At 40.1% G+C, this 21890-nt stretch overlaps 2 protein-coding genes across 2 annotated transcripts in view; both read left to right on the plus strand.

The window, feature by feature from the left end:
* Positions 1–16383, plus strand: part of LOC149962138 (uncharacterized) — a 40595-nt gene extending 24212 nt beyond the window's left edge. The window contains exons 16-35 of the mRNA XM_090164402.1: positions 734–774; positions 838–1089; positions 2665–2773; positions 2833–2906; positions 2971–3101; positions 3793–3916; positions 3989–4162; positions 5045–5512; positions 9158–9382; positions 9698–9799; positions 9871–9986; positions 10064–10229; positions 10766–11171; positions 11766–12127; positions 12465–12585; positions 12659–12915; positions 12984–13155; positions 13221–14053; positions 14118–14397; positions 15869–16383. Coding sequence (XP_090020528.1) covers positions 734–774; positions 838–1089; positions 2665–2773; positions 2833–2906; positions 2971–3101; positions 3793–3916; positions 3989–4162; positions 5045–5512; positions 9158–9382; positions 9698–9799; positions 9871–9986; positions 10064–10229; positions 10766–11171; positions 11766–12127; positions 12465–12585; positions 12659–12915; positions 12984–13155; positions 13221–14053; positions 14118–14397; positions 15869–16272 — 4817 coding nt within the window. The 3' untranslated portion in view covers positions 16273–16383. The remainder of the gene's footprint in view (positions 1–733; positions 775–837; positions 1090–2664; positions 2774–2832; positions 2907–2970; positions 3102–3792; positions 3917–3988; positions 4163–5044; positions 5513–9157; positions 9383–9697; positions 9800–9870; positions 9987–10063; positions 10230–10765; positions 11172–11765; positions 12128–12464; positions 12586–12658; positions 12916–12983; positions 13156–13220; positions 14054–14117; positions 14398–15868) is intronic.
* A 1515-nt stretch (positions 16384–17898) lies between these two features.
* On the plus strand, positions 17899–20967 carry LOC149962139 (uncharacterized). The gene is made up of 5 exons (XM_090178777.1): positions 17899–18075; positions 18183–18247; positions 19265–19342; positions 20623–20706; positions 20782–20967. The coding sequence occupies exons 1-5, from the start codon at positions 17931–17933 to the stop codon at positions 20890–20892; spliced, it is 483 nt and encodes a 160-aa protein (XP_090034903.1). The 5' UTR covers positions 17899–17930; the 3' UTR covers positions 20893–20967.
* The last annotated feature ends 923 nt before the right edge of the window (positions 20968–21890 follow it).

Below are 21890 nucleotides of genomic sequence, written 5' to 3' on the forward strand. Positions count from 1 at the left end.
ACATTATAATTTCGCTACTTTCAATTTTATCTTCCCTTGCCATAAATAGATGGCACCACGCTCTCCACTAGAGTCGGATAGATTCGTGGCCTCCTCAATAATAATAGGGGCCTTTTCATAATACAGGTGGCAATGATAGAGCCGACAGTTGCTTTACAGCAAGGGGCGGCTCTATCAAAAAAAAAGTTTAAAAAACTTTACAAAAATGCTTCTAAAAACGCTTGTAGGTGGCAGCACCTTCCGAGACTTAAAATGAAAGGCGAGTTGTCTGCCATCTATTGGCTTTCCGAAAGCAGCACATGTTAAATAAGTTAATAATCACGTGATTACGAAAATCCAATCAACGCGAGAAGCTCCCAATTTGCCACACTTTTTAGGCTAGATTTTGATGCTTACTCAACTGGTTTTTATTATTACACTAACGACATCTAGTGCGAGCGAAAGCTACTAGATAGGAGCCCCCACTTGCTTTGACACTCATTTTCTGACCAAACCTTATTTCGACACTGACGCTCTCACTCCGCTCCGACTCGGACTTGCAACCAAACTAAGTTGTATGTTATCGTCCTTGGCAGTAGTCTATTTCGCCTTGTTGCATATTTAGATACTAGGGGGCTGCGCAATAACTTATCAAATTGTCATACTTATTGGAGAAAAATGCCGCTGCAGGTCTCTATCGAAAAGAGAATCCTTTATTAACTACAATGGACTAACTATCTTAACATCCCATTAGCTACCAACGCTTACGATAAAATGATGGAAGAACAAGCCCTGGTTAGTGACAAAAGATTAATGACCGCTTTAACGCAAACATTTCTAATACAAATCCGTAAATAGACAAGAGTCAAAATGATCGAGTCAGTGGGAAATGTCATGAACACGGACACCCTGAGTGACCTGGAGCAGCTGGGCAGCGCCCTCACGACGATAGCCGGCAAAGGTGGCGGGCTGGACAACGACGGCAAAAATTCCATCATATTGCTACTTCGGAAAACGGTCAAATTAGCCTCAGAGATCAAAGTGGAAGCGCCTCAACAACTGGTGGACTTCTGTATGTACTCAGTGGGTACTATGGGCGGAGTTGTCGCTGTAAGTACTGCCATTTTACATTTGACCACTTTGAAGTATTGGCAGAGCTTTATAATTACCTTTTAAGGCGGGCTTTCACTTGAGAAAAAACGACGCAACGAGGCAAATAAATTGTATTAGGCCATAGAGATAGAAAAGAAATAGAGGGAAGATTACCGCGTTAAGGCACCCCGCGCATGTATGAAAGCGGAGATGGGCAGAATTTGCAACGCCATCTATCCTTCCATTGTTTACAACAAGAGACAGTTGATTTTCCAAAAGGAATAATGTATTTCATTTCACCGCGCATCGATGGCGCCACGTAATCTGCCCATCTCATGGCTTCCTACATCGGCGAAAAGGGGGTCGGCACTCGCGGTCAACTTCACCAGATACAATAGTGCCTCTATTTTTTTTCTATCTCTATGTATTAGGCCTAACTGGGAATTTTTGCGTCAATGCTCGTTGACGTGGCGTTTTTTGCCCTAGTGAGACCAGCCTTTCACGCGTACCGATGGTATATGGTGCCCGGTTAAAAGTTTCAAAATAGGGCCCCTTATTTACCAAAAAAATTAAAAACGCTTTGTATTTTTTTTATTAAAGACCGTGATGTTAGTCTAGACTTACTACCATTCACCGTTATTTTGGTATTGTCGTTGGTACGGTCTACCTTAATTTACCGATTAATTTACCAGCCACAACGTTAGTCCGTCCTTCTTAAGTTCGGTTTCATTCTGTATATATCATAAATATGAGATATTGTGATAAATTCTGGAAAAACTAGTAATTGTTTTAGATATAAATCTGAAAAACTGTAAAATTAAAGTTTTATTGAACGAGGAATCAGAATTATCACTGGTTGAAGGAACAATTGGACATCAAAGATAGGAGTGTTTTGGCACCCCCTACATGATAGCCAGCTTGGCGCCCGGTTAAATATTAATCCCCTTAACCCGGGTCGGTACGCCTCTGAGGAGTGTATAAGTGAGAGTGCAAAGCTCCTGGGGGAGTAGTCGTATTAGTCCGACGTACGATCTTAAAGACATCTAGTGTTCAAGGTTAAATAAGATAAAAATAACATTGCTAGTTTCAAATTCCTCTAAATGATGGCAGCACTAGTTTTACCCCTGCAGAAACCCCTTCTCTTCTCCAAGGACATAGCGTGCAGAAAGCTTGAACCAGCTCGTGATCATTTGTTTTTAAGTTTCTAATTTTGGTCGCTAGATGTGCTTAGCTTTTAGGGTATGACGTTACTTCTACGTCATTCCACACATAATTATTGAAAGCTAACTCAATTATGGAACATAGCAGGAATCCATCCCTCTACTTGGAATGCTTATCGATCCTGGCGTATCGCGTATGGTAAGATCACTCTGACGGCTTTGGCCCCGCCTACGAGAGAAAAAATCATATTTGAGCGCGCTCCCTTCTCACGTTGTTGTTTGTTAAGTTAACATAGTGTCGTCAAAAAAACCGTCAGCCACATCGACAAGAAAATCTGCCGCGATAAGCATTCCAAGTAGAGGTATGGATTCCTGAACATAGTTATAGACTTATGGTATTTGTAGTAAGAAATTAACTAATTTCTGGTTGCAGAGAATGAGCCAACAATTGGTCGATGGTGTGGTGATGCCAACGGACAGGGCCAAAGGAATGGACATCGAATACAACGTGGAGGTTCCCATGTACGGTGAAGAAGAACCAGGTAATGTGACGCATGCTCGCTTGGATGTCACCGTGGTTTAATTGTGTTTTTTCTCTCAGAGTACTTGTTCGATGGTACCATACCGGTGGAGGTGGCCCTGACCAAGGCGGTACTTATGAAGGAACGAGAAGCCGTAAGTTTAAAATGCAATTGGTAGAAGTTATGTTATTGTAAAATGCTGGTTTGACGCGACGCAGGCTGAAGGGCAAATCAAAGAGATGGTGGACTTGACTATTAAACTCGTTTTGACCATTCTGAGGAATATTATTGTGGGTGAAAGTCCTATGGAGTTCATGGCTCCCAGTGGACTTGGACTAACTATCTCTATGTAAGCATACAAAGCTTATTCTATCTGGTATCCGAAATACTAACACCGATGAAGCAAAGACCGTAGACCGTACACAACTCTAAATCTGCATGTGTTCTTCTATACGCAACCACTATTGCCTTCAGACAACCCCTTATAACTCAGATACTTTTGTCTTTAGACCGTCGTCTAAAACGCAAATGCGTTTATCCTTAGGAAAACCCAAGTGTACGAAGACGTTTGTCCTTAGACAACCCCCTAAAACACAAACACATTTGTCCTTAGACAACCCCCTAAAAGACAAACTCATATGTACTTAGACAATCCACTAAAACGCAGATACGTGTGTCCTTAGACAACCCCCTAAAACACAAACACATTTGTCCTTAGACAACCGAATAATTTGTCAGTGTCCATCGGTATGCATCCCTATGTCGTACATACGTTAATCATCAAACAATCCCCTAAAATGAAAATACAATTGCCAGTAGATAAACACCTAAAACTCAAAACGTTTATATGTATTCCGTAGACAGCTTCCCAGAAACCTATGTCCGTAGATAAAGATTATTTCGAAATTGAGATGTATTTAACGCCGTCCTTAGACAGACAAACATTCTGCTATAATGCAAAATCTTAACTAATCCTATCCAAACAGCTCATTAACATTCCAAATTTTGAAAGTTAATTTCGATATAACAAATTTCAATAGGTACAAAGACGGAACCTTAAGTAACAGGACAATTCAACACGGCGACGCCAAGTACCACTTCCCCGATGTATGCGACATCTTAGCCAATCAAGGCTGCTCGGGAAATGAAACCATTGGCATCATGGTACACCACCCATTTCAAACCATCACCAAACTCTCACCCCTTAAAATTATTAAACATCTTTAAAACACACAGGCAGTATCATGGCCGTCAATTTTACAATCGTACGGTGACAGCGTGGACGTACTGTCCAACGACACGGCCACTTTGCAATTACTTCTTCTCGACAAGGACATGAACATACTGGACATCAGTAATTGTACGGATACATTCGGCATCACAGTCCCAAGGGCGTCCAAAGGTGCCCAGGTAAGACATTTAAATAATACCTTGTAATACCTACGATAATATTTTGGCTATTTCAAATGGTTAGAGATACCTTAAGGCTAGCAATTATAAAATCATAAACTGCTTAAATTCGTTAGAAATTGGAAAGTTAAGTTGTTCGAAATCGTGACTATAAACGCCAAACCAAAGTAACGGTAAACATTAAAGTTTGAATTTAACTATTTCCCCGCGCTAGCTCGAAAATAGGGCTGGAAATATGCCTGAATATCATTCTGCTATCACAAGATTTCACCCATTTTTTTATATAATTCTTTCGATATAGTTTAGATTCATTAAGTTCAGTTTAAAAAATAGCTTAAGAATGCCCCATACACCAATTCAGTCCAGTTCCAAAAATATTTAAATAATCAAATAATAAACCCAATACACCAATTCAGTCCAGTTCCACAAATTGTTTAAATCGAATAATAATCCCCATACACCAATTCAGTTCAGTTCCAAAAATATTTAAATAATCAAATAATAAACCCCATACACCAATTCAGTCCAGTTCCACAAAATGTTTAAATCGAATAATAATCCCCATACACCAATTCAGTCCAGTTCCACAAATATTTAAATAATCAAATAATAAACCCCATACACCAATTCAGTCCAGTTCCACAAAATGTTTAAATCGAATAATAATCCCCATACACCAATTCAGTCCAGTTCCAAAAATATTTAAATAATCAAATCGTAATCCCCGTACACCAATTCAGTCCAGTTCCAAAAATATTTAAATATTCGAATAATAATCCCCATACACCAGTTCAGTCCAGTTCCAAAAACATTGAAAAAATATAATAAGAATCCCCGTACAACAGTTCAGTGCAGTTCCACTAAAGTTTCAAAATATTGTAGCCCCTGCCGGATCCAACGTACGTGTACCCACAAATCAGATGGAACGAAGAGATGATCTACCATCAGTTTATCGTGGACAAGGCAGACTCGGTCATCAATATGGAGATCACGCCCGAGTACGAAGACGCGAAGTTTATGATCTACTTCAACTACCGGGAGAAGCCCCAGCTCAACGAGTACGAGTTGCTGATCCCTTTGCAGGACGTCAGGAAGGCCAACGGCACTTCCAAGACCTTCGACATTTTCCTCTCCAGTGAAGTGGTGAAGAACCGTACCGGCTTTTTCTACCTGGGCGTCGTGGAACTCAACGACAGCTACACCGCTGACCTCAACTGGGGCGACGAAGTCAACTTGACCGACGGCGAAGTCGTCCGCCAGTTCTCCACTAATTACTCGGTGCGCATTTTCACATCCGGCTGCTACTTCTTCAACCCCGAGTGGAAGATTTGGTCCGGGGATGGATGCAATGTAAGTTGCTGGAAACGTTTCGGGATATGTTAGGGAACTATTGAAGGGCAATTTTTGGGAAACAGGTGAAAATAAAAGGTGTGTTAATTATATTTTGTTTAGGCCATACAGGGTGTATCAAAAGGTTATGGAAAAATTTTAAGGAGTTGTAGGGGGTGGGTTGAGAAGTATGCCTGTTTTTCCCCATTTTCCTACCTTGAGTGAAAAGAGCGCCAGAGAGCTTAAAAGTGGGGTCTTCTAGCCCCTGGAAGTAGGCTGCAACAAGCGCAAAACCAAGCAGCAGCGAAATGCGAACATTGGTTTGGGTTCGTGTGATAGGCAAAAAAGGACTTTGTAAACAAATCGAGGTAATTAACCAACGTAAAAAAGGAAACTTTAACAGTATTTAAAGTCCCTGCTGCTTGGTTTGGCGCTTGTTGCAGCCTACTTCCAGGGGCTAGTAGACCACACTTCGAAGCTCTCTGGCGTTCTTTTCACTCATCGTAGGGAAATGGGAAAAAACAGGCATACTTCTCAACTCACCCCCTACAACTCCTTAACATTTTTTCATAACCTTTTGAAACACCCTGTATAGTACAATGTACCTCCCTTAAAATTTGGAAAGAGTGCCAAATTGGTTTGAAAAGGGCGCGAAATTGTTTTAGAAGGGGCTCAAAAAGCCTGCCGATGAGGGGGGCGCCAAATTTAGCCGTACCCCCCTTAATCCGAAATTTTCCTAGGCGTTTGCGAAGGGGGCCCGCAAGGGGGAGGAGGGGACCTTTACTTTTATTTTGCTTGGGGCTCCAGATATTGTAGTTTAGGCCCTAAGCATAAAAACGCATTTTAGTCTTATGAATTACCAAAATTACAGAAAGTAAGTTTTTAGGGCACCTTGGATGTATATTATTATGATACTTCTGATATAAAACCAACTTATTGTTAAGCAGAAAGTTGTTCGAGTAAACCGAGGGGTAAGACAGTCTCATATAATCTGTACACCGAGTTCGTGAATTCACACTGTTAAAGGTACGGCAGTGTACACCGAGTTCGCAGAGTTTCTTACCCCTCGGAGTAAACTTCCGATTACACTAATAAATTACAGGAATCCATACCTCTACGTGGAATGCTTATCGCGGCAGATTTTCGTCTCGATGTGGCTGACGGTTTTTTTGACGTCACTATGTTAACTTAACAAACAACCGCGTGAGAGGGGAGCGCGCGCAGAGCAGGGTTGGCAAAATCCTTGTTTTTTTCAAAAAGAACAAAAACAATGTTTTTTATTGTTTTAAACAAGATTCATTGTTTTTAACTGTTTTTAAATCAAACAATAAAAAACACATAATAAACAATAAAAATCTATGTTTAAATCACGTTTTAAACCATTCATTATACTTATGAATCAGACTCACGAGTAAACTCATTTAAAGAAATATTACGTATCATTAAACGTATTATCATAAGTGGCATAATTACCCTAAGTGTGTCAATAAGATGAATTTTTCAATGATACCTTGTTTAACGAAAGTGACGTAAATGACGTCATTTTTTCCAGTGACGAAATTTACGTAATGTGTTTGCGAAGCGGCGGCTGCGGCGCGAGCACTAAAAATATTAGGGTACTTGAACGGAATTCGCGAGTCCTACTTTTCTTTGGTCTGTTTAGAACAAGCTCAAATTGTCGATTTTCTGTGGGAAAGGCTCCTATTGGCACACTTAGGGGAATTATGTCACTTATGGTATTATAAATAAACTCACAAGGCGAAGAACCAAAGAGTACACGCTTATTTAAACGAGCCAAGAATTTCGCTAAGCGTTGTTGACCAACCATTGACGGCCTTAGGGTTTTCGATGCCCCATGCAAATACTACCTAACCTGTAGTATGGTTTTTAATATAGCACATTGTTTTTAGTTTTGGTTTATTGAAATGTGCACGTCTGGAGTCATAAATCATCACAAAAAAGTATAAAAAATAAGTACTTAGATACCTCTATAATCTTAAAACTTCCATCACGTCATACAATTTCAAAAAAATCGAGAAAGGGAACCGAAATCCCTAGATTTTTATCTAGGAGTGCCGAATAGTCGGTTTTAACCCGATCTGTCCGTGTTTCTGGTTACTTAAAACCCGGCACAACCCGACTAAACAGCAAACCTACTTTTATCTCGTGCATAGGTAGTGTCCCAAATAGATGTATATTGGCAGCTATATACATTCTATTTAAACAAAAAGACAAAATTCAATGCGTTCGTAGGATTTTTGCACTGGTAGGAAATTTATGAAATCACATCGAGCCTTTTCATTCGCTCTTTTCAGAGAATCTTAAAATCAAACTACCGGTTATCAATACAATTTACCTTTCTTTGAGCCTTGGAATGGTTTTTTCTACCTTTTCCCTCATATTGAATAACCAAAATCTTACAAAAAAACAATGAACATTTAATTTACCTTATAAAAAACATGTTTGAAACAGATAGTTTAAAACGTTTAAAACAAATTGGTGTTTGTTTACAATATTTGTTTTAAACGTGTTTTAAACACTTGTTTTAAACATTTTGTTTAAAACTTGCCAACCCTGGCGCAGAGGGGATTTGTTCTCTCGTAGGCGGGGCCAAAGCCGTCAGTGTGGTCATACCATACGCGATACGGCAGGATAAGCATTCCAAGTAGAGGTATGGATTCCTGTAAATTATCATAATAGGAGAAACTATAAAGTAAATTTGGTCTTAAGTTCTTAACCAAATTGTTAAAATGGGAAAACAAAATCACGTGACTACCTTTTCACAGCCAACTTCGATTCAGTAACTCGTGTAAATAGTTGGCCGTGCGACGTTAAAGAAAAAAATATTCCTTCCAGATACTGCAGACAGCTAATTAACTTCCACTTTTCTATTACAAAATGTTTTAAATAATAATAATAAATAGATCAAGATTTAAACCACCATTAGCAAAATAAAATGAATAATCATAAATATTTAATTTTATAACCATGGTGGAAGTTCTATACTAAATTTACAAAATTATTGCACGACGGATACTTCATGGTTCAATATTTTATTAAAATTAAAGGTTTACGCTAGCTTTCGGGTCGAACGCCTGAAGAGGGGTTTCGACCCGAAAGCTAGCGTAAACCTTTAATTTTAATAAAATATTGAACCATGAAGTATCCGTCGTGCAATAATTTTGTAAATTTAGTATAAAATGAATAATAGTTCGCATTTCTTAGGATAGATGGCGCTGCAGTTCTCCACAAAGTCACGTGATTACCATCATTTCAGCCCCCCTGAACTTTGGAGGAGATAAGTATTCTGGAGAGGAAAAGTCGGGCGCCACCTGTGGCTTTGTAAAATTCCCAGCATGCTCTTTTTGGTCGGACGTCATCAAGCCAGAATGATGGCTGATAAAGCTGACGTCCGACCAAAAACCGGTTTAACCGGGGTAGTCTGGGTAATTCTAACAGCAATAGGCGGGAAAGGACGTTCTTATTACCGCTATGGAATTTTCCACTCCAGAATACTTCCCTGTTCCAAGCCTGAACTTTATAGTTTCGCCTATTGACGAAATACAAGATAACATTCTTAAAATGCTCCCTTGTTATAAGGACTTATTTTGGGACCATGTTAAACTGATGGAACTCTTTGTACAGTATGATAACTACTATTTTCAGGTGGAAAACTCCAACGCGGCGGTGACAGTTTGCAAATGTAATCATCTGACATCATTCGGTGGTGGCTTTTTCGTGATGCCCAACGCAATCGATTTCTCGTACGTTTTCGCCAATGCCGGTTTCGCGGACAACATAACGATATACATGACTATAATAGTGACTATGTCTCTCTACATAATAATAATGATATGGGCCCGTCGACAAGACAAGAAAGATCATGAAAAAGTAAGGTGTCCAGTGGATAGAGCTCCGAAAATAGTGCATGTTTGCAATTTGAAGTATTCAACCATCTGCATTATTGGCCGAGATATTGGTAAATACAGTTTCGGGTTAACAGCGCCTTTTTAAAAAATGGCGCTGTGGATGACGTCACCGAAATTTTTTACTTCAAATGTGGTTGAAATCAAACGAGATAAGTGATATATGGTTCCAATTGCGATTAGCAATAACCTTAAGTACAATTACTATACGATGGTCTGGATAAGAAAAATAACATACATTTTACCTTTAAGTTATCTGATTATTTATTTACTACTACAGTTAGGAGCAACTCCCCTACCAGACAACGATAACACTGATAAGTACTTGTACGAGATCATGGTATACACCGGAAGTAAAGAAGGGGCAGGAACTGATTCCAAGGTAAGCTACAGCAATTAAAAATCCATATTTTCGCGATATAGAAGAATTGCTACTAACATTTTACCAAACAGGTACAATTCATACTATCGGGAGAAGATGACGAAACCGATGTCAGAACTTTCGAAGACGCGAAACGCAAGATCTTCCGTCGAGGAGAAATGGATTCGTTCGTTATGGCAGTACCTCGGTACGTACATGTGATAATATAGAATTTTAACCACTATCATGATAGTAGTTTTAATACTACGGTATTTTGTTGGGCAGAGCTCTAGGCCGTATGACGTACATCCGGATCTGGCACGACAATTCGGGCAAGGGCAAATTCAAATCGTGGTTCTTGAGTTTTATCATTGTCAGAGATATCCAGACGAACCAGAAGTTTGAGTTCATCTGCAACAAATGGTTGGCAGTCGAAAAGGACGATGGACAGGTCAGTTCAAAGTAGTTATCTAAAGCTCCAAGCGGTTCAATAGATCTACAGGCTGCTCTATTATAGTTCCAAGCAATTCCATTGAGTCCCAAGAAGTTGCCTAAGTCAACGATAACATAATCTCGTACCCTATAGATTCGAAATTACTGCCTCGCGAATTCGATAGCGCTTACCCACTTCCTGCTGAAAGTCCGAAAACATTATCTCCATAATTACCATGGTAACCAAATATAGATACTACAGCATTTGGTGGAGCCCGACCTTTCATAGGTCAAGTTCCGGAAGTGGGTAATCCCTTAGTTACAAACGGAAAGCTCCCTAAATTCGAATCTATAGGGTACGAGGTCTTCATTATATTTGCCAATACCCTCAAGAAATTCCCTATTGTTAAAGGCAGTTCCCTATAGTTTAAAGCAGTTACCTATAGTTCAAAGTGCTTAGATTGCGCAAGCTTGTATTAAGTTTTAGCGAAGTGTAGTCCCAATTCAGCACCAAGTTAATATGTGCAATTTCAAAATGATCGACATATATTGCAGATCGACCGATTGCTCCCAGTAGCGGGCAAGGGTGAAGCCACGGAATTCAGTCATTTGTTCAACCTGACTACCCAAAAGAATCTGGCTGACGGTCACTTGTGGTTCTCCATCTTCATGCGTCCTCCTAAGAGTCGCTTCACCCGCTGTCAACGGGTGTCCTGTTGTTGGGCGCTGCTATATCTGTCCATGTTGGTCAACGCCATGTGGTACGGCGTTGTTCCGCCCAAGCCGGGAGAATCGGCCATCAGCTTGGGCCCTCTGTCTTTGAGTCCAGAGCAAATTGGCGTCGGTGTCATGGCCAACTTGATCGTTTTTCCGCCCAGTTTTCTGATCATCACCCTTTTCCGGAAATCACGACTGAGAAAATTGAGACCCAACCGAATCACCGAAGCTCTCAGGAAACAAAGTAAAGTCCGATTGATAATTATTTTCCACCATAAATATAAGAGCAAAGTGTCTAGGACATTAAAATGTAACTTAGCTTCACAGACTCAAAACCCTTTTCAATGAGAACCAATCTCCCTTTAAATCGGTAAGGCGTACATCGTATCACCGCTCAAATACTCCACATAACGATATGAAATGTCAAGCTTGAACCACGTAGCAGGAATTCATACTTTTACTTTGAATGTTTATCGCGGCAGATTTCCGTCTCGAGGTGGCTGACGATTTTTTTGACGTCACTATGTTAACTTAACCAAAAACAACGTGAGAGGGGAGCGCGCGCAAAGGAGATTTTCTCTCTCGTAGGCGGGGCCAAAGCCGTCAGAGTGATCTTACCATACACGATACGGCAGGATAAGCATTCCAAGTAGAGGTATGGATTCCAGTTGTAGGGATATTTTCTTATGTACAAAATAATTTTTCGCAGATTTAATAGTTTTATCAACTAGTTTTATCAGAAAGAGCCTACGAAGGAGCACATTTCAAGCGAATACCATTAGCAGGATAGGCAGATGGTAAATCTATTGTGACAGCTCTTCATTTATCTTTGGTTCAGAAGCCCGAAGCAATGGCTACGACGACATCAGATCAGCCTCGAGATCCACCACCCGCTCGACAGCTACCCTGAGAGAGCTCGGCGACGATTGCGAGATGGACGGTAGACAGACCAGGACCATCGTGCAACACGACCCGCACGCCAAGAAGAACGGCAAGAAGAAGAAGAAGAAGAAGCCCCCGTTCATGTTCCCCTGGTGGGGCAGGATCATCGGCTGGCTCCTCTGCATCGCCGCCATGCTCATCTCCGTGTTCTTCCTCTGGGCCTACGGAGTCACCTTCGGAGACGAGAAGACCAAGAAATGGGTCACCTCCCTCTTAATTTCATTCTTCTCCTCCATTTTGGTCACCCAACCGCTCAAGGTACTCACCGTGCAAAAAGGAGTAGTGGAACGGTGTGGATTTTAGCTAAATATGCGGTTGCTTCGAAGTGGGGTTCATTGTGGCCTTGTGACATTTGTTGACGGGAAAGAGAACTAAGAACAAATAGGGGAATAGTCATTTTATGAATGCAGATGGCGCTTGGCAAAAATGAACCTCACTTGGAGAGCTGGGCTCCAACCTCATGGTAGCCACGCAATAACCAAATTCTTCACCTGTCTGTTACTGAATATCTCCAAGATTTTACTTTATACTATTTGTTAATGTATTGGTGGTATGTGAATTGGTTTTTAACTGTGGTTATCTTTATGGTTATCAGGTCTTCCTTATGGCCATGATCTTTTCAAGCTTGTTCAAATCCGTGGACAATGATAAGGACGACTCCGAATACGACGAAGAAGAACCCGAATTAGCCCATGATGAAGAATGGCTACATAATGGTGAGAAATTGTGGTATTTAAAGTGGGTCTATCTATGTAAAAATGGTCAATGATATTCGGCTTTGCTTTTCAGAACCGGGCGGCAAATACGAAAGACGTCGAATGAAGGTGAAACCTGTCAACGTGGAGGCGATGCAAAGGGCCAAAGAAGAACGAGACAAAGAAATGAGAATGAACGCCATCATCAAAGAGATAGTCTCGTACATGTTCTTCCTCTGGATCCTTACCATCCTCAGCTACGGAAACAGGGACCCCGCCGCCTACTACCTTCAAAATAACCTGGCCAATCATTTCATCAACAAAGGAGCGGCCACCGACGACTTCAGCCAGGTCAGTGTCTTTCACAATGGACACCGTATTTCTTAATAACCCACCGTCACTTTCTTGATCTCTTTTAGATCAACACAATAGCCAGTTTCTGGAACTGGACTCGACACGTAGTGGTCCCCAACGTCCAAGTGGGTAAATGGTACAACGGGGAACAACCTTTCGGTCTCAGGGGCTTCTTGGACGACAGAAACAACAGGTTGATGGGATACACGGTCCTGAGACAAATTAGAGTCAAACCCAGTGAGTAGTCTTTAATAATACCATTCCAGAGAGTGAACATTTTACTAAGACATCGCTACTCGTAGATTCTTGTAAGGTACCCAAAGATATGCAGAAAGTGGTAAAAGAATGTCGAGCGTTCGGTAACATCATTAACGAGGACAAGCAGAGTTACAAGCCGGGTTGGAAGAACATCTCGACGGATGACACGATACACGACGAGTATCGGTACCACACGGCCAAAGAACTGGATGGCCTTCCCTTCTGGGCCCAATTGGATGTGTATGGAGGAGGAGGCTATATCATACCCATTAGAGGCAAAAGGGAGGAGATCATAGAAGATTTGCACCGAGTTGAAGTCTCGGATTGGATCGACGGAGGAACCAGAGCCATCTTTATCGAGTTTTCCGTTTACAACGCGCAAGTAAACCTCTTCGGCATCTGCACGCTGGTGGTGGAATTTCCTCCGGGCGGTGGCGCCATTCCTTACCACCGCATCGACGCCATACGCTTGATGAGATACCACCAAGGCTTCGGCCTCTTTGTCATGATATGCGAGTTGGTGTACGTCATTTACGCCATCTACTTTACGGTCCGCGAAGTGCGCTTGATGCGTCGCGACCGTGGAGAGTACTTCGAGAGCTACTGGAGCTACGCCGAGCTGACCGTCCTGGGACTGTCCTACGGCGCCATCGTGGTCTACATCTACCGCATGATCGTCACCAATCGGATACTCAAGATATTCGATAAAACGCACGGCAACGGATACGTCAAACTCCAGTTTGTGGCTGCCGTCGACGAGGCCTTTGGCTATTTGGTCTCGTTCCTGATCTTCTTGGCCATTCTTAAGTTCATCAAGCTGTTACGTTTCAACAAACGAATGGGCGTCTTGTACAGCACCTTATCCAAATGCTCACAGGTAACTGCAACGCTTGATTTGACGCAATTAAAAACGTGTCATTGTCTTTCTCGTGTTTCCGTAGGATTTGAAGTCGTTCTTCGTGGTCTTCTGGTTGGTTTTCTTCGCCTTCGTCCAGTGCTTCTATGTCCTATTCAACACCAGTCTCTTGGACTTCGCCTCGTTTGTCCGTTCCACGCAGTCTTGCTTTTCGATGACTCAGGGCAAGTTCGACTTCGAGGCGCTGATCATGGCTGCACCCGTCCTGGGTCCCTTACTCTTCTTCGTCTTCGCCTTCATCATGACCGTCGTCCTACTTAATATCTTTATCACCCTCATCATCAGCGCTTTTGAGAGCGTAAAAGGTAACCATGTCCTACCTTCAATAAAACCGATTCGCTAGAAAGTATTAATACATCGAACCAGGATCGGGGGCGGGCCAACGTTTTCACGAGAGCGATGGCAAAAATAATATTATAAGCACATACCTTGTTAAATAGGCTGCGTCCGAAAAAAGTGACGAGAGATAGAAAATTCACCAAAAGGGTGTCGCGTGTTTAGTCGGACTGTCAGGTTGGAAAGTAAGAATCCAGAGTGAACTACACCACTGCCCAAAGTCTGCCCTGGGAAAAAGTAGCTGCCCACGTGGTTGGCACGCCCCTGTCGAACCTGGACTTGCAAGCTACTCTTTATATGGTCCTTGCCGCTTGGGCTTAAGCGTACCAGAAATAAAAGTTGGTTTTCAAAAAAGTAAAAACCACGCGACTGCGACCGTCGACGCAAAAACATTTGTTAGGCCTAAAGCAGATTTTTGTCCCTTTGAAAAAAAAACCGAGTTTTAAGGAAACTAAATACGTCTATAAAATGAATGTCGAACCTATAGTTGACTCGCAGCCCCTCAAGACCTAACACGTAATCGTGCCATGTTACGGTTTGAACTATTACCCTCGAGAAGTTACGGGGTTCTCGGCGTTAACTTGTCCCTGTTTGTAGGGCTGTGCAATTAGAGGTTTTAGGCAATCGAGTCGGTTATCGAGTATGATAAAAAAAATTTCATCGAGTATTCGAGTCGAATAGTATTGAAGTCGAGTACTTGATTAAGAGGAAACTTCATCTTATTCGAGTCGAGTAACTAAATAAAACCTCGAGTAATATTTTTAACGAGTTGGGTTTATCGAGTACTTGATTAGGTTAGGAGCTGGTTTTATTCAAGAAATTATGAAATTAAATTTAAAAGGAGTATAAAGTAACTTTCAATGCTAAAAAATATTTCTTTAAAGGCCTAGGATTTCTTCTGCCTGTTTTCCTTTAAGTTTACTTCCCGCCGCGCAAATATCCTGGTGGTAGGCCAACGTGTTATGCGGTTGGCCTACCACCAGGATATTTGCGCGGCGGGAAGAAAAGCAGGCAGAAGAAAACCTAGGCCTTTAATTTAAATAAACCACATTTTCCACAACTTTGTAGGGCCCGTTTATTGCCACCCAAAAAGTTGTAATAACCCCTCTTTGAACTTTGAAGCAACGAGGATAGAAAAAAACAAATACTCGACGAGTTTAGAGAGCAGCTTATTCGAGTAATCGGGTACCCGAATATGCTATTTTTTAGTAATCGGCAATTGACGAGTATTCTCCAATTACTTATTCGAGTACTTGACCTCAAAAAAGTCCGAGTACTGGCACAGCCCTACCTGTTGGGCTTGAGTTTGTAATCGACCAACCGAAAATATTTGGTTCAGTCATTCCACTTAGGCTACATAGAGAGGGCAGTAAAGAGTTTTATTTAATTACCTCTCACTTGACCCGAATATAAATCTCAATTCCATTCCTAACTTGCCAGGCGACGTGGATCTTCAAAACAACGACTTTGAGGTGGTGGACTTCATGGTGAACAAAATGAAGGGAATGGTCGGCATGGGAGGCAACACCGACATCGCCTTCGACCTAAAAAAACCCAGCATCGGCGAACAGATCGACGAGTTCCCGGAGAAAGTGGACCGCCTGCTAAACTACATCGACCACATGTACTTCGACGGCACCCTGGACAGCCAGAACAAGAGCGTCCTCAAAAAGATGGTCGACCTCAAAAACCAACAGATGGCCTCCACCGGAGCTTTCCCCAAGAAATGGAGGAACAACAAAGTCCACCAGGAACCGCAGACGCCGGTCCTGGACTGGATGGAACTCCCCGAAGACGACCAGGACTTGCCCGATGAGGAATCCATGTTTTATCGCAAGAAATAATTACAAAACAAGTTAGCTCGCAGCCATCTTGTATTTTCCCAAAATTTACTTCATTCGGTAGTTTAGTTCCGCGTTAATGTTACATCAGCGAGTATTATACCGTTAAAAATTAAAGTTAGACTTAAGTAGATTCGATGGTTTAAAAAAGAAACTGAATGTACATATAATAACGATTAACCGATTAATAAAATAAAATGTATATTCGATTAATGTTAAAACGTTCTTTACTTATTTATGTTAGTGTACGGGTGGATACGCGCTACCATAGAGCAAGAGTCAAGCAAGTCTGAAAACCCCTGTTTGAGGAAAAAACAGTTTTAGGTTCGAAATCTAGCATAATAACAATAATAATCTAATAATGAAAATTAATAAAAAATAGAGTGAAAATATATATTGAAAATTTTGTACTGAATCACCTTAATTTAAAACACCCAAGGATTCTTATTTCTTTCAATAGTCACGTATCTCGAGTTACTTGACTTTTGCTCTCAGGTAGCGTACTACGCTTTGATTTTAGCCAAATAACGGAGAAGTTGCTACATTTAGATTTTGCGGATACCCTGAGTAAATTACACTACACTTTGACCTAGATCAAACGGCCTATTAGGATAATAGAAACTACACTTCGATTTTAGTCAAGCTGCTTATAAGGCTAAACGTAAACTACACTTTGATCATAAAATAAACCAATGAAGTCTTTGTCGTAAAAACTAGAAAAAAATGGCTTCAACACGACCTTTGATATTAGCAGGCAAATATATGATTTACGACAAAAAATAACTTTCAACTACCTTGTCAAATATTTCTCAACACTTAAACAAATTTAGCGTGTTCTTTGTTTTTAGCAAACAAGTATTTATACTTGTTTGCTAAATTCATTCTTAAATGTATACAGGGTGTTTTTGAAAAGGTTATGGAAAAATTTGAAGGAGTTGTAGGGGGTGAGTTGAAAAGTATGCCTGTTTTTCCCCATTTTCCTACGGCGAGTGAAAAGAGCGCCAGAGAACTTCAAAGTGTGGCCTGCATCAAGGGCAAAACCAAGCAGCAGGGAAACGCGAACATTCAGGTTTGGGTTGGTGTGATAGGTAAAAAAGTAATTTGTAAACAAATCGAGGTAACCAGCGTAAAAAGTAACTTAAAGGGAATAGAACCTCCAACGCGTTCTTTATGGAAGACCCCATCAATTTCCTTTATTCCCTTCACAATCAGCGATTATCAGCGCCGCAGGTGTGACAAGCCATGGGAGGCAGCGGACAATATTGGAACCCTGGGAGGGCGACAGAAATACCAGAGGTTATATTCCCTTTAAACAGTATTTAAAGTCCCTGCTGCTTGTTTTTGCGCTGGTTGCAGCCTACTTCCAGGGGCTAATAGGCCACACTTTGAAGCTCTCTGGCTATCTTTTAACTCATCGTAGGAAAATGGGAAAAAAAACAGGCATACTTATCAACTCACCCCCTACAACTCCTTAAACCTTTTGCATAACCTTTTCAAAACACCCTGTATATGTATAAAAACTCAATGTTTACGACGACTAACAAAACATAATACAATGGCTACAAATTCCCGACGGAATAAATTATTTCGAACTAGGCGACAATCTGGAACAATTAAACGATTGTCGACGCGTCAGATTTAGTTTCTCGTTAAACACGAAAATGAGTAGTTTAATTCTTTTCAATTTCCTGGTGCTGGTTTGGAGCCCGATAAGCGTGCTTTGTGGCAATCAATTTTCTAAAATGGATTACCAAGATCTGCAATTTCAAATAACGTTCAAGAAACTGCTGCAGAAAGAATGTGAAGGTAACATATAATAACCCAGTCACGAAGAGCATGATGGGAAACGACACCAACATTGAAGGAAAAAAGCACTTATGTTCATTTACTTTTATTAATACTTTACACGATAGCGTCAAAACACGAAGACAACTACGACAGTTTGAGATTGAAAACTGCAATTTCGACCGATCAACTGGTAATATTGTTATATATATATATATATATATATATATAGTAGGGTATTGGTTTTAGGCAATCGAATCGGATATCGAGTATCAATTTTTTTCATTGAGTATTCGAGTCGAGTAATATTGAAGTCGAGTGGAGTAATCGGGTACTTGATTAAGGGGAAACTTTCTCTTATTCGAGTCGAGTAACTAAAAAAAACCTCGAGTAATATTTTTAACGAGTCGGGTTATCGAGTACTTGATTAAGAGCTGTTTTTATTCAAGAAATTACGAAATTAAATTTAAAAGGAGTAAAAAGTAACTTTCAATGCTGAAACATATTCCTTTAATTTAAATGAAAAACAGTTTCCACTTTGTAGGTAACGTTTATTGGCCCCCAAAAAGTTGTAAAAACCCCCTCTCGAACTTTGAAGAAACGAGGATAGAAAAAACAAATACTCGACGCGTTGAAAGCGCAGCTTATTCGAGTCATCGGGTACCCGAATATGCAAGTTTTTGGTACTCGGTACCAAATGGTTGATAAATTTGGCGCCCCCTCGTCAACAGGCTTTTCTAGAACAATTTTGTGCCTCGTTACTACGCCACTGATATCAGACTTATATTAGAAAATCAACGGAAGGAATAATCGAATATCTTAAGTAAATAAACCGAAGTTATCGAACTAGCTCTCAGAATCGGAAGGCGTTTTCCGTATGAAAATGATGAGAAAATCGAGTCAAATAAAAGCTAATTTCCATCCCCGTCTTTTGACGCGGCGCTTGGGAATTGTGGGTATAGCTATTTCTAAGTATAACAAATGGTTTCATAAAAACAAACACGTTTTTTTTCGGCCTAGGAGCGCGCAAAATTTCCAATTCGACGTCAAAATGTAACTTCATAAGGAAAACGCCTCCAACATGGGGAGTATAGCAGTCTGATAACTTCGGTTCATTTACTTTTGGTATTGGTATATGGATACTTATATCTTAGGAGGGATATATTATATACTTATGATATAAGTTTCTAATCAAGGTAGTTTACTGTAGGTTCTAATCTACGCCTACACCGCTTGCGCAAATACTGGAAGAGATGGACAGATTGATTATTGCGAATTGGCCCGAAAGGTAAGTCTTTATGGCACGTTAAAACCACCAAGATGGCGGCCACAACTTAAAGGTTTAGAAGCGACTGATCGTAGCAACGGTTCCCGAATTTCATTGGCTGGGGATTACGTCATCGGGTTTCTTTTTCGGAGTCTATGAAATTCTGATATTTAGCGGGTGGAAATACGCCGCCATCTTAGGGTATAGACGCATTCACATATTGCCTACAGGGAAATATGCAAAAAGGGGCGAAATACACCCGAGGTACCTTCCTATTTAATAATGTTTAAGGTAGATGGCGACGCTATAAAGTTTATGAAAAATAAACTTTTTAAAAAGTTATTAATTTATTACTAAATTATAGTACTTTAAATTCTTATTAAAAATATATGATTTTTGTTTTTTATATTAACAATTAATTTTAACAGAAGTTAACACTCTCCGCCATAGATGGCACTATAATACGATTTTAAACTACGCAATCAGGGAAGATAATTTAGTATTTTAAATCTCGACAAAACCATTCTCCACTAAAAACTGAAAACTTTCAACCAATCGTTGAAAATCAAAATTATGACGTCATGCTACTATCAAAGCGCCATCTACTAACAAATAACGCCATCACCACGTTACCTCGGATGAATATTATCCCTTTAAAGTTGTCTTTGCGACTTAAAAATTGCAAATCAATCTATAAAAGTAGATATATAATCCTGTAAAGTTAGTGTCACGTGCACAATAGAAATATTGAAATCGGTCAATTGCTAGACCTAGTTTTTCTTGCTGTTTTAATTTAAAGTTTAGGTTACGTCACTACCTAAATACTAAGGTATTTTGCTTAAATAATAATCAGCCCCAGTCAGCTATCGATATTCAATGCCTTAAATCAAGTGGCACGTTTACAATGCGTAGTGAGGTGGTAGCAAGGAGCAACAAACACAGCACTGCCCACAGCCCCACACAAGGAGAACGCAACCCGTCAAAAGTCGTGCATTTTCTTGCGTATAATTTTCATTGGTTAGACGCTTTAGCGCCTGCTGCCGTCGGAATGGGAAAATTCGGAAATTGTCTTGCCAAACGTTCAGCGTAAAGGCTCGTCCAATGAAATTTGTACACAAAACTGCCTTAGCGTGTTTAAAGGGTAGCTGCGTTCACCTTGTGTTTGTTGCTCCTGAGTGGTAGCAAGCCCTCCACGCGCCACCCCCCCCCCCCTTAGGAAATTACTGTTTTGCGAGAGGATTTGTGACCTAAAGAAAGCTGCTTTTAATCTCGATTTTCGTCATAAATGAATAAATTTCCAGGACGAAACTAGCCAATGCATCTTCGACCGATTAAAATCGCATTTCCAAATGGCGCTTCTGGAAAAGATTCAAAAGTTTGATGACGTAAGTTATACGTACGCACGTGACGTCATTATTTTATGTGCGTATTGTGCTGGAGTAAAATAGATTTCATTGCAGAATGTTTTACAACAAACCACGTCAGCCCCGGCATCCCCGACAGTAGGAACCTCAGCCCCAGCAGTTGGAACCTCAGGCCCGGAAGTAGGAACCTCAGGCCCGGCAGCATAAACCTCAGCCCCGCCTGCACCTACTAAAAAATAAACCAGCTAAATTTCAAATAAATTTACTTCAAATAGAATCAAATGTATTTAAGTTTTTTACGAAATATTATGGTCAACTATTTCAGCCTACTGGTACCGCCAAAATAATAATTATGTTACCATAGGGTAGAATAATTTAACATGGTACCACCATAATAATTATTATACCATAGCGTAGAATAATTTCACATGGTACTACCGTAATAATAATTATTATACCATAGGGTAGAATAATTTAACATGGGACCACCGTAATAATTATTATTACACCATAGCATAGAATAATTTAACATATGGTACCACCGTAATGATAATTACTATACCATAGGGTAGAAAACATTAAACTGGTACCACCATAATAATAATAACCATAGCATAGAATAATTTAACATGGTACCAACATAATAATAATTATTACACCATATCGTAGAATAATTTAACATGGTACCACCATAATAAAAATTACCATAGCGTAGAATAATTTAACATGGTACCACCATAATAAAAATTACCATAGCGTAGAATAATTTAACATGGTACCACCATCATAATAATTATTATAAAATAGCGTAGAATAATTGAACATGGTACCACCGTAATAATAATTATTATAGCATAGCGTAGAATTATTTAAACTGATACCACCATAATAATAATTTCCATAGCGTAGAATAATTTAACATGGTATCACCATAATAATAATAATTTTACCATAGCTTAGAATAATTTAACATGGTACCACCGTATTAATAATTATTATACCATAGCGTAGAATAATTTAACATGGTACCACCGTAATAATTATTATACCATATAGCGTAGAATAATTTAACATGGCACCACCGTAATAATAATTATTATACCATAGCGTAGAATAATTTAACCTGGTACCACCGTATTAATAATTATTATTATACCATAGCGTAGAATAATTTAATTTATTGGCAACCACGAAATTGCTTATTA

Source organism: Leiobunum rupestre, chromosome 1, assembly GCF_980474605.1.
Source record: "Leiobunum rupestre chromosome 1, qqLeiRupe1.1.hap1, whole genome shotgun sequence".
In the NCBI taxonomy this organism is placed as follows: domain Eukaryota; kingdom Metazoa; phylum Arthropoda; class Arachnida; order Opiliones; family Sclerosomatidae; genus Leiobunum; species Leiobunum rupestre.

Bases quoted from the DNA above. Each gene is read 5' to 3' on its own strand.
- LOC149962139 (XM_090178777.1), top strand. From the start codon at position 17,931: ATGAGTAGTTTAATTCTTTTCAATTTCCTGGTGCTGGTTTGGAGCCCG. The intron at 18,248-19,264 runs GTAATATTGTTA...AGTTTACTGTAG, and splicing joins CAATTTCGACCGATCAACTG to GTTCTAATCTACGCCTACAC. The intron at 19,343-20,622 runs GTAAGTCTTTAT...ATAAATTTCCAG, and splicing joins ATTGCGAATTGGCCCGAAAG to GACGAAACTAGCCAATGCAT.